We start from the raw sequence: 13,067 nt of genomic DNA on the forward strand, positions 1-13,067 counted from the left end.
TTCTCATTCATCTGAATGTCTGAATTCCATTGTTTCGAAATGATTCAGTTCCAAACCTTCATTTTCTATGTGGAGATTTTCGAACTCTTCGTTGAAGATATGTTCAATAATGGTGACTTATTCAAATCCAGTTTCTCATTCATCTGAATGTCTGAATTCCATTGTTTCGAAATGATTCAGTTCCAAACCTTCATTTTCTATGTGGAAAATTTCGAACTCTTCGTTGAAGATATGTTCAATAATGGTGACCTATTCAAATCCAGTTTCTCATTCATCTGAATGTCTGAATTCCATTGTTTCGAAATGATTCAGTTCCAAACCTTCATTTTCTATGTGGAAAATTTCGAACTCTTCTTTGAAGATATGATTCTCTTCTGGAAGATGATTTGAATATGTTGAATTTGTTGTCTCATTTACATAGCTCGTATGATGTTCCTGGATTCGATACCTAAATGTTTTGCCAGTTTGACCAATATATGCCTTAGGACACGTTCCACACTGCAATTTATATAGTCCTGATTTCTAGAATTTGAATGTTTTGTCGTTTTTATTTTTAACTAACTTCCCCAACGTATTACTTGTTCTATATCTCGTTTCCTCAATAATGAAGCCACTTTTTCTATTGTTCGTCCAAAATACGTTGAAGCTCTAAAATTTTGAATATCCGCCTTATCAATAGAAAACACGTCTAATCGCTTTTGCGTAGACTTTCTTGAAAAGTTTTTTATTAATTCGGCTTTAAACCCATTGTTAACCGCAATTTGCTTGATGATATTGAGTTCGTTATTGAAATTATCTATTGACTAATCTGTGAATCATGCTATAATTAGCTGCTACTTAGTGTTGATAAGGATGGGTAGAATCGTAATGTATAGTAATATCAGTATAGGACGGTTTGTGATAAATTGAAAAATCACGTTTGTTGTTCATTCTACTAATTGTGAAGTCTAAGAAATTTATTGAGTTGTCTGCTTCAATAGTGAATCTAATGTTTTCATGAATGTGTGAATCTTTCAAAGAAAGGAAGAAAGCAATCAATTCAAAAAATCCACTCTATACAAAAATTATGCAGGGAAGTAACTTTCAGACACAAACTGGAAAAAAAGAGATTTCGAAACAGCTATTTTTATATAAACATTGAATTACACGAAATAAAAATACTTTCTGAACAAATAATTCTGTATGATCGCTGAATTATATGAAAAACATTTTTTCATTTCGTTTGTATTCCAAATATTCGTAATGGAATTGAACCAGATGTCATTAACAGGATTCCTTCACAATATAAATGATGAAAGAGGTAAAATTTCATTCACATGGAACACTGTCATTCTCACTGGTAGACACCCGGATGTCTCGCCGTAAGATACTTACCTCATTGGCTCTTTAGTATCAAATACGGATAACATTATGACAAAACACTCAATTCGTTCATTAAATCACGACTTTTTGTCACGGAATGGGTCGAATCCACCCATGTCATCGATGACAGTACAAAAATGACATTCATTCGCTTATTTGGTCAAATCCTAGCCGAAGGAATGTTGTTCAAATTGGAAGCGTATATTTTAGGAAGAGATTAATTTTTGGGTAAGAAAGGTTTTGGTTTCTACTCCTCCATCTTTCTACAAGAGATGTAGAAATGTTCCAGATGTTCGGTCGGTAGCCAAGCGGTTCGGTGTGGGTGATTTGTTCACTCACTCGAATTGACTGCCGTGTTGGTCGGTGGTTCAAGCTCCAGTCTGAACGATCGATTTTCACTTGCTATCGTCCAACCCGTGTTAGGAATCACACGTTAAAAGGTAAGACCTCGTTAATCCTTAGCTCGCACAAGTTTCGACTTCTGAGGGTTGTCATTCGTAGGGGTGCGACAGCTGGTTAACGGAAAAACAGATTTTTAAAAGAGATTCAATTTAAAAATTGACTCTTTACAGAGATGTGTAGACCATGCAAAAAAGTAACTTTAGGACACAAAATGAAAGAAAAAAACTCCTCAAAACAGCTTCAGGGGTAAGAAGTTACACGCCTTTTTACTGGGATTTTAACCTCTTTGTAGGGCATGATTGGACTCTTTTCTTATAACGTCGTGCATCGAATATAAATAATTAGTGACCCGCCAAGCGCCAAGTTGCTAGGTTATGTGCATGTGTCTCGATTTCAACCAAGTAAGTAAAAAAATCTTTCACGAAATTTTTGATTCCTGGTGTTTATATTTTTTATTTTCTCAAAATTTTTGACTTAGAAGTTCATAGTATATCTACTTATGTTTCAGAAAACAACTTCTCCCCTGGCTAATACCACGAAGGGCGTTGGATTATATCCGACAGGTTTCAGTTGAGGCTTCTTCACAGGAGCAATTCTTGCATATACTTTTGGCGATACAACTGCCGGAATAGATTTTCAATTATTGGAATATACTTGCAGACCGGTTTCAGGCCATCTGGCCACTCGTCAGTGCCACTCGGTAGTGTCTATAATCAATATGAAGTCGATGATTTCCGATAATTGAAAATGGAAAAAAATATATTGCGGCATATGCAGGAATAACTTCAGTGAAGAATCCTGCACTGACATCTGTCGAATATAATCCAACGCCTTTCGTGGTATTAGCCAGAGAAGTAGTTGTTTTCTGATAGGTGTCAGTGTAGCGAGTTGAGACTCTCCTGAACGAATTGTTCCATTCGATTTATAGTCAGTCTTAAAGTATGCCCTCTGACTATATGTAAAAAATATTGATGATTTTGTTTATTCCTCTACCGTTATATCGTGCCCTGAAGATGTAACAACTAGCCCCAAATTGGAGGTAAGTTGTTACAATCGACTTTTTTTAATGATGCATTGAAAAAAAATTACATAAATTTTAATAAGTTTTCAATCATATTTTAATAGCTGTATTGACATACTAACGATGAAGGAAATCAAATATATAAATTATTTGATAGCTTTTGTCATGTGATGCACTGTTTGTAGCCTTTGGTATAGTAGTGAGTATTACTGGAGTTTTTTCCAACACCAAACCGTTATTTTCAACACCTCGATACTTGTTTCAATCACCAAATGATCATCTTCAAGAGGAAGATCAGACTGTATGATCTTCATTCCCAAGAAACATTAAATGTTTATGATAGAGATTTATACATGTTGACTCCAACTGGAATTTTAGAAACCATCTGGATTATAATGCTCCCAAACATCTTCTGCGATTTTCGCTGCAGCGACCACTTTCAACCTTAGGATATTTCGAGGTATCCATTCAGTGAATATACACATATTTCCAATTCCCTTCGTGTCTATAATATCAAAAGCTTCTGATGAATCAAGAAAAGTGTTTCCACATATTTACCTTCATCTAGCGAGTCGTAGATATATTCGAAAGAATTGTATGAAGCACTTTCGGTCGACCTATCTTGACAAAAACCATGCTGATGTTTTCACGAATATTAACTGAATATTTCGTCTCATTAGTTTTTGTTCAAACTATGATAATATAAATCATTATTGTTTTTTACATTACAATCGAATGCTGATCAATTTCTTTGAATCAAAAACAAGCGAGTGAATAAAAATCTTGTAGCAACCAAACTGCTCCATTCAGTTTATTTGGTGAGACAAAACGTTTTACTACCAACTTCAACCTACCTGAAGGGAATCCAGACGGCTGTAAATAAACCATCAACTCGGAAAAGACTTCGAATAACAAGTGCTCCTCATCGAGTCTGACATCGTGGATGCGCATGTCGTCTCCCTTGGGAATTTCGAGAAACTGCAGATCTGCCGATTCACTGAAAGACGACTTCGTATTATTTCTGTATCCGATTTTGTTCTGTTTGAGTTGGGGAGTTGGCGACTCGGAGTTGGCCGTTTCTGGTTTGAGGGACTGCGACATGGTGAAGTTGGATACTCTGGAAAATAAAATTTCACTTGATTTGGTTGGAGTATATGTTTGTATACTTGGAGTTCCTGCAGTGGAAATATCCCGAAAATTGTTTGATCAAAATAGACCTTGAGTAGTTTAGATTACATGATGATGATATTTATTGATAATGAATTTATTCAATGAAATAATACATTGGTCGCAATTAAGTGGAAATGAGTTAATAAACAAGTTGCCCTACAAAAGAAATTCCAAGCAAAATAGAAAAAAACAAGACGTACATTTATATCTCTGAAAATTTATGAATTTTCTGTCTTGGTATTTTGTTTATCCAGTATTTAGGTTTTTTTTTTTAATATTATTATTTTCTGTTCATTGAGAATTTCAGTATATATTTCCATTCCATATTGAAAAAATAATTATTCGTATCAAACTCTCATCGGGTTTCACAATAGCATATTTGAGCTCAGATGTATAACTTTGAGAAATGAAGGTTTTGGCTTGCTACTTCTCCAGCTTCATACAAAAAAATGTGAGAATCTTTCAAAGAAAGAAATAAAGCAATCAATTCAAAAACATAACTCAATAAAAAAATGTGTGAATGACTAAAAAAAAGTAACTTTCAGGCAAACTGAAAAACAAAAGTCCTCTCGAAACAGCTACTTTCATATAAACATAATTTCCTATGAACACTTGGGTGAAAGAGACATGAAGTCGTAATTTCGTTGGTGAATTAAGTGCTTTATCTAATGATACCATATAGATTGGTGCTGAAGAGGCCGTAAGGCAAGTGTCTTATGCCAAAACTTCGGATGTCCACCAGTGAGGATGACAGTGTTTCATGTAAGTGAAATATCTCCTCTCAAATCTGCTATTTTGTGTATCAATACTGTGAATGATCTCTGATACAATTCCATATGTTCAGAATTCTAACTGAAAGAAGAAAAGTGTTTTTAGAATAATTCAATGTTTATGTAAAAGTATTTGTTTCGAAGGTATTCTTCTTTGCATGATCAACAATCTCTGCAAAGTGCTAATTTTTTAAAATCGATAACTGTCTTTCTTTCTTTGGAATATTCCTACATTTTTTGTTTCGAAATGGAGAAGTAGAAAGCCAAAATGTTTCTTTCGCAAGAATAACATTCGTTTCGAATATATGATCAGACCTCATCACACTTTGTGGCCATTTTGTTCAGGAGACTATCTCTTTGATTTGCTTTCAAAGTATTTGAAAAAAAAACCGTTCAGACAATGAAATCATCATTGAAATCGCACCTTATCATAGGCCGCTTCTATTTACTGGGCAGTTATTATTTTGAATAGTGGTTCATTTTGAATAGTGGTGCTTCTTTCATTTTTGAGTAATCATTGAATTATATTTTTATGAACCTACTGTAGATCTATGGTTAGTAATCTCATGAGAAGCGAGTATTGTAGCTTATCTCATGTCATTGTGAAATATGATCAAAAAGATGAATTAAATTATCTATCTATGGATGGAGAAAAGTTGTTAACCCAGATATGCTTATTGTACTATATTTAGTACGGTCCTAGATTAGAATAAATTATGAATAAAAATTAGATTAAATTGATAATTAGAATAAAAATGATAATTATATCATAAGTCCTTTAGATATATTCATTATCCAGAAAACTGTTTTTTGTTAGGGGTGGCATTTTGGGGATGTACTAAATATAGTACATTAGGAAAATACATGTCTATGAATGTTATTTCATTTCAGAGGTTTTTCACTCAACGAAGCTCTAGCTATGTTGTAAGATGATACTGAATTAGCTGAAACAGTAGATGAAATTTTTATTTTTCTCCAGAAAATGCCACGGCTGAAGTAACAGATGAAGATTCTGGGACGGAAGATATTTTTACAATTGATAATCTACCTGCATCTCAGTTACAAGCATCAGAGGAGATTAGATCCCAAACGAAATATGATAGTATTTATTATTCATCAGAGGACGATGTTCCCTTTTTCGAATTACAAGAACGATTGCAATTATCGGATAAAAGAAAAAAAAAGTCTTTGAGAAGAAATTACGAGTGGGTCCAAAAAGATTCACCTACATCAGAAGCAAACTTCGAGCATTCGCATGATATAAATAATTCAGAGAATCCAATGGAGCTTTTCTCGAAATTCTTCGATGAAGAAATAAACGAACTTTTCGTGAGTAGCAGTAATAATTATACCCAACAACAAAATCGAACACCTAATATAAAACATTTCGAATTCGAACCTTTCATTGGAGTTTGCTTGCTTAGTGAATACGTACAGGTGCCAAGGAGAAGAATGTATTGGGAACGTGAAAAAGATGAACATAACGATTTGGTTGCCGAAGCAATTTCAAGGGACAGATTTGAATACATTTTTGCCAATTTACATATGTCAGATAATCAACAATTAGACCACCATGACAAATTTGCAAAAGTGAGACCCCTGTTCATCCTTCTGAATAAAAAGTTTATGAAAAACTCGATTGTCGAAGAAATGCACTCAATTGATGAAGTAATGGTACCTTATTATGGACGCCATGGCTGCAAATAATTCAATCACGGAAAGCCAATAAGGTATGGGTTGGAAGTACAAGACTTGGTTACTTGAATTAGTTTGAACCATACCAAGGTGCTGCAACAAATATAAGTGAACGATATGCAGAGTTCGGAGTTGGCGCAATAGTGGTATTGGAATACGGACAGAAAATTTCATTTCATTTTCGACAACTTCTTTACGTCCATTCCTCTAATTGAAGATCTGATGAAAGAAAAATGTTTCGCAACTGGTACAGCAAGAGAGAACCGATTGGCAGGAAATACCCTCATAGACTCTGAAGTTCTGAAGAAAAAAAAACGAGGAAGCTATGACAATGAGAAAATTTTAAATCAGGATATAATCGCAGTAAAGTGGCATGACAACAGCATCGTAACTCTTTGCTAGAATTTTTCAGGAGTCGAACCTCTGCATGTGGTCAAACGCCACTCGCAAAAGGAGAAGAAGAATATTCAAGTAAGTATAATCAGCTTTTATCCGCAGTTATGTATGATGTATAGTTCATTTTTAGGTGGAGCAGCCACATGTCATAATCATGTATAACTCTAATATGGAAGGAGTCGATCGCTCTGACCAGAATATTAGCTTATATCGCACATTTCTGAGAGGAAAAATATGGTATACTCCTTTGCTTACCCACAGCATTGACATGAGCGTTCAGAATGCTTGGCAATTACATAAAAAAAATTGAGGAGTCCTAGATCAGCTAAGTTTCAGAAGACGAATTGCCACAATATAACTGATTCAAAAAAAGCAAGCTACATACCAAAAAAGACATTCGAGTAGAACACAAGGTATTGATTTGCGTTACGACCGGTTAGACCATCTTGTGATTCCGCAGGCAAAACAGACCCGATGTGGATACTGTCATGAGAAAACAACAAGATATTTGAAATGTGACATTGGAGTACACGTGAAATGCAACGTAATATTTCATACAGAATAATATTTTTTTTTCGTAGTAGTACATCTACCTGATGTACTATATGTAGTACGGTCTTGATTTTGTATTTTTTATAAAATAAAAATTTTGAGAAAAATTTGATTTTTTTTTTGTAGCTAATGAGCTTCAATTTCTTCAAAATTACTTCTTGAACATTTCAAATAATGCTATAGGCATATCTGGGACATTTGAAATCTACAAATCATCAAATGAATGAACTGACCTCATCACTCACCTAACTTTTATTTTCTGAAATAAATGAAAATAAAAGTACATTGGTACATAAGAACCAAATATCTAGCATTTGACCTATTTCCAAGAAAACAATTCGAATTATACCACACTATTCTTGATTTGGGACATTTTCATCAATTTTTTTTTCTACTTCTCTTTCTTCCTTACTCTCAAAATCATTATTTTTCAATTCATGAAGAAGGAATAATAAAGAAAAGAAATATTGCCAGAATACACAATACATTATCAATCAATACAAGTACATTAAAATCTCTTTTACTACCCACTCGAATGTTTTGTTTAATATTTGGCGAAAGAGAAGCCTATATTATTTATTAAAAATGAGTAGAAAGCACACTTTTCTAGGCTTATTCGCGGTAATAACATCAAGTTATGTTCATGGTCATGAAAAAGCTTTGTGGGGGAAGGAAGTGAATGGCTACTTTAAGGGCTCAACAACGAATGAAACCAAACTGAAGTGGAACTCAATAAAAAGCAGCTGCTTTCCATAACCCTCACGTGATATTTCCGCTCTAAGACATACCTCAATAAAAAAGTTTTTTTGTATAACTGTCATGAAAAGTGACATTTCCAATGGTTGTCAAGAATATTAAAAGATGATGTTTACAAATTAGTGTGTTGAAAATATTTCCAACACTAGTGTTGAAAGTATTTTTAACACCATACTCTTTGATGGTCACCAGGTGATTGTAACGAATATTTCGTTACATTCATATATTCTTAATGTTAACCATAATACCAATAGTTTAATCACCACCATTTCGATCATCTTTATTCTCCGTAAACGGTATAATAGTCACTGTAGGCTGGATCTGAAAAAAAAAACGCAAAGACCGAAGGAATTCGTTTTTGACGGAAACGAGAGAAATACTCTCTTACTTCCCAGCGTTTGACGAGAACGCTTGATATCTGGTACGTGTTGACCTTTTGTTTGATATTATCTCTATTCATAATAAATTTGATGAGATCTGTTTGAGTATATCTTTTGCCTTTCCTTGATTTTGCTATTTAGTCATATAAATCAGTTTAATTACTTAATTTGTGATAATTACACTGCATGTGATTGGAGGTTATACCTTTCAATTCATCTTATACTAGGTTTTATTCAGTCATCGATGAAATTTAAAGTCTTGCAAAGATTACTAAATTACCTATTTCTTGATAAATTTTTGGCTAGAATTGTTCTAAAAATAATTCTGCATCTTGCAATTTTTTTAGGTTAGACGATTAATTTCTCTTCGTTTTCGTAATCTCAAGTCATCCTCTATATACAGTGAGATCACAGAGTTTCTTCTAGATCACGTCAGATTACCGTGGTGATAATTTTTTTTTTTATTGAATTTGCTCTAAATACCCACAGATAGTGAAGTATCTGCTTTGCATACCTCCTTCATCTTTGATTTGTTAAAAAAAATCAGTATATATGCTTAGTAAAATTTCAGATACCAGATAATTGGTATTTTATTCCTGAAAAATACAATTCTCAAGCTACCTGTTGCTGCAGTGAGATTATCATTATTACTAGGACGTTTGGAAATGGCAGGAGAGTTGAAGTTGATTGCTTTGTGACATTGTTCAAAAAACTACTGGGTAGAGAGTCGTGGGCATTTTTGATGGCATTACCTGCCCAAGTCTTGCGTATGATATATTCTATAATACAATTCATTATTACATTGAAGTGGCTCTTCCACCAATTCGTTTTCGTGGACAGAGAAAAAGAAAAAAAAATTCTAATATTATCACCCAGGAACTCAAAAGCTTGGTTTCGCTTCATTCAGAGTGTGCCAGGGAAGATGATCGCTATGAAACTGTGAGCAAGCATCTCGCACAAATATATAGGGAAGAATTGAAGGAAAATCATAAACGCCATGTTGATCATATAATGGCAAAATCCAATAATAAATAAAAAACAATGTGGCAGATGGTTAACCATCTCAGGAAAAATGACAAACAAAGCAATGATATTGAAATAAATGATGGTAATGTTAAGATATTAAAAATCGAGATGGCTAATAATTTCAATGCCCTTTTTCCCCTATGAAGTGTCATGATGAGATAGACATTAAATTTATAGAAAATAATGTTCCCATCTGCCAAAACTCCTGATTTATGCATCCCATTAGTGAATTTGACATAATTGATTTAATAAAAACACTAAAAAACTCGCCTGCAAGTGGTTACGATTCCAAACAAGCTCCTAAAACAATGTGCTCATGAGTTATCATATCCGCTGCATTACATCATTAACCTATCACTAGAATATGGAATGTTTCCTGACAAACTGAAAATTGCTAATGTACCAATTTATAAAAAAGGTGATAAAAATTTGTATGAAAACTATAGGGGCATTAGTTTGCTTTCTAGTGTATCAAAAGTTTTTGAGTTGAATATCAAAAATCAATTGATTTCTGGGAAAGAAAGTTTTTAGCTTTCTACTACTCCATCTGATACAAAAAAATGGATGAGAGAATCTTCCAAAGAAAGGAAGGAAGTAATCAATTTGAAAATATGTAACTCTATACATGGATGTGTAGATCATGCAAAGAAGTAACTTTCAGACACAAACTGAAAGAAAGTCCTCCTGAAACAGCTACTTTCATATAAACATTGAATTACACGAAAGAAAAAAATTCTTTCGAAACAAATACTTCTATATGAACACTGAATTATTCAGAAGATACTTTTCTCTATTCAGTTTGTATATCGAACATTTGTTGAGGAATAAGAATCAGATATCATTCACATGAGTTCTACTTTGAATGAATGGTAATAAATTGTACTCACATGGAACACTGTCACTCTAACTGGTATACACGTGTTTCGCCTTAAGACACTTGCCTTAAGGCTCTTCAGTACCAAATTGGATAACATTAAAGAAAATACACACACTTCATTCATGAATTACGATTTTGAATGTCACGGAATAAGCTTGATCTGCTTATGTCATCGATGACATCGTAATGACATTCATTCACCTATTTGATTTAATCCCAGCCATGAGGAATCTTATTTGATTTGAAAGGGATATATTTTTAGGAGTGATTAATTTTTGGGAAAGAAAGTTTTTGGCTTTCTACTACTCCATCTGATACAAAAAAATGGATGAGAGAAACTTCCAAAGAAAGGAAGGAAGTAATCAATTTGAAAATATGTAACTCTATACATGGATGTGTAGATCATGCAAAGAAGTAACTTTCAGACACAAACTGGAAGAAAGTCCTCCTGAAACAGCTACTTTCATATAAACATTGAATTACACGAAAGAAAAAAATTCTTTCGAAACAAATACTTCTATATGAACACTGAATCATACAGAAGATACTTTTCTCTATTCAGTTTGTATATCGAACATTTGTTGAGGAATAAGAATCAGATATCATTCACATGAGTTCTACTTTGAATGAATGGTAACACGACACCGTGAACCATGAACTACTGCTACGGAAATTGGAACGATATGGCGTGAGAGGGACTGCTCACAAGTTGATTAAATCATATCTGCATGGCAGAATTTAACGAGTGATTGTTGACGACACTGTGAGTGAACCACGGAAAATAGAGCAAGGTGTCTCTCGAAGATCTATACTTGGACCACTTTTCTTCATCATTTTTGCGAATGACTTGTTTCACTAATTTCAACAACTTTCATCAGTACACGTGGTAACATATGCGGATGATACAAATTTCCTTTTGACAGAGAAAGACTCGGCAACTCTATCAGATATTACTGGAAAGGTATAGCAGCAAATTATAACATGGACAAGTAAAAATCACCTGAAAATCAATACAACTAAAACTGTGCTGATGAAATTTACTATGGTTACAAATGAGTCCGAGATTTTCAGTATATATGAGGATGATGATTTTCATGTAGAATTATTAGGCATCACAGTTGATTACAGACTCACCTGGACACCACATATCGACTCACTTTGTGAAAAACTACGTAAAAATTGTTATACGTTAAGATCCTTGTATAAGTACTGAAATGCTGAAATCTTGCTGAGTCAGTACTATGCCACTATTCATTGTCATTTGCGATACGGGATTTTGAATTGGGGTACGGGATCGTCCGTGGAAAGGATTTCTATATTACAAAAGTCGGCAGTCCGAATAATTACTAAACTTGGATGGAGAGAGTCATGCAGGAGCTCCTTCAAAAACCTGAAACTTCTTACGGATGTTGGAATATATATTTATGAATTATCTATTTTTGTTTATAATAATAAATCAAATTTTTTAACGAACAAGCAAACTCATGATTATCCAACTCGCTCTGGAAATTTGCTAGTACCTCGATCACATCGAACAGCCCTCTACCAGAAAAGCCATCTTTATCTCGGACCGAAAATTTTCAACAAATTAGACGTGAATATAAAGGCAGCCCCTAATATAAATATTTTTAAATCAAGATTGAAAACTTTTTTTAATTGAAAAAAATTGCTACTCTTTGGATGAATTTTATCGATGATTTTATCCCTCTTTTTCATTTGGCAAATCATTTGTAAATGTGAATAGTTTTTTTTTAAGCTGACGTTTTCCTTGTTATTGTATATTGAAAGGTATGTATTTTCATCTTTTTTCCATTGTACCTTTCAACAAGTGAAATATTTGATAATAAATAAATAAATAAATGAATACCATTCCAGGACAATTCCTCAGGTAAGCATTCATTTTCTGTCTGATCTATTTTTGATCAAATTAATTTCTCTTTGAGAAATAAATAAACTTGAGAGAGAATTTGTTTCTCTGACCTGATTTGTTCCCTAGTATTTGTCTGATTCAATTCTATCCTTAGATTCAGATTTATCTTATCAAGAATTAGTGGCCAAACAGTTCGAAACCGGTCTGCGTGTTCTAATAATTGAAAATATATTGCGGTAGTTGTATCGCCAACAGAATATGAAGAAATAACTTCTTTGAATAATCCTGCACTGACACCTGTCGGATATAATTCAACGCCCTTCGGGGTATGAGCCAGGGGAGTAGTCGTTTTCTGATAGGTGTCAGTCCATTAACCTACAGTGTAGGGAGATGAGACTGGCCTGAACGAATTGTTCTTTTAGATGATTTGATTCACAGCCAGTCTTCAAGTATGCCCACTGACTATATGTGAAAAGTTATCAAGAATACTCAATCAATCCACTCTATCAGAATTAACTTCATCTTAGAAGGTCAACCAGATATCTTTCTTTCTGTCTATATGCACTTTTGCTTTGTTATTTCTCTGGCATTTTTTGTTAGAAGGATTTGCCACCCTTCATTGATTGAAATCAATATATTTTGTCTCTCATTACCTTTAAAGTATATTGACAAGCTATTAAAGATTGTTTGCCATTTCAATTTGTATTTAATTCAGTACCTTACTTTTGATATTTCCTTGGAATAGTTGTCAATTTATTTTGATAATTTCTAGTGTTGAAATAGTTGATTA

General features: G+C 33.6%; 1 protein-coding gene and 1 long non-coding RNA gene across 3 annotated transcripts in view; one reads left to right on the forward strand and one right to left on the reverse strand.

Annotated features, from left to right (window-relative positions):
* The window catches only part of prom (prominin), a 455,259-nt gene that overhangs the window by 385,925 nt on the left and 56,267 nt on the right, over positions 1 to 13,067 (reverse strand). For both annotated transcript variants that reach the window (XM_074171615.1, XM_074171614.1), the window contains exon 2: positions 3,640 to 3,902. In XM_074171615.1, coding sequence (XP_074027716.1) covers positions 3,640 to 3,902 — 263 coding nt within the window. The remainder of the gene's footprint in view (positions 1 to 3,639; positions 3,903 to 13,067) is intronic.
* On the forward strand, positions 1,488 to 6,577 carry LOC141480889 (uncharacterized). Its single transcript, XR_012464614.1, has 3 exons — positions 1,488 to 1,590; positions 1,935 to 2,165; positions 5,617 to 6,577. It is a non-coding gene; the product is annotated as an uncharacterized lncRNA (long non-coding RNA).

The sequence above is a fragment of the Leptinotarsa decemlineata genome, unplaced genomic scaffold (genome assembly GCF_025532065.1).
Source record: "Leptinotarsa decemlineata unplaced genomic scaffold, Ldec_3_MD MMD2_tig00000026_RagTag_RagTag, whole genome shotgun sequence".
NCBI lineage: Eukaryota > Metazoa > Arthropoda > Insecta > Coleoptera > Chrysomelidae > Leptinotarsa > Leptinotarsa decemlineata.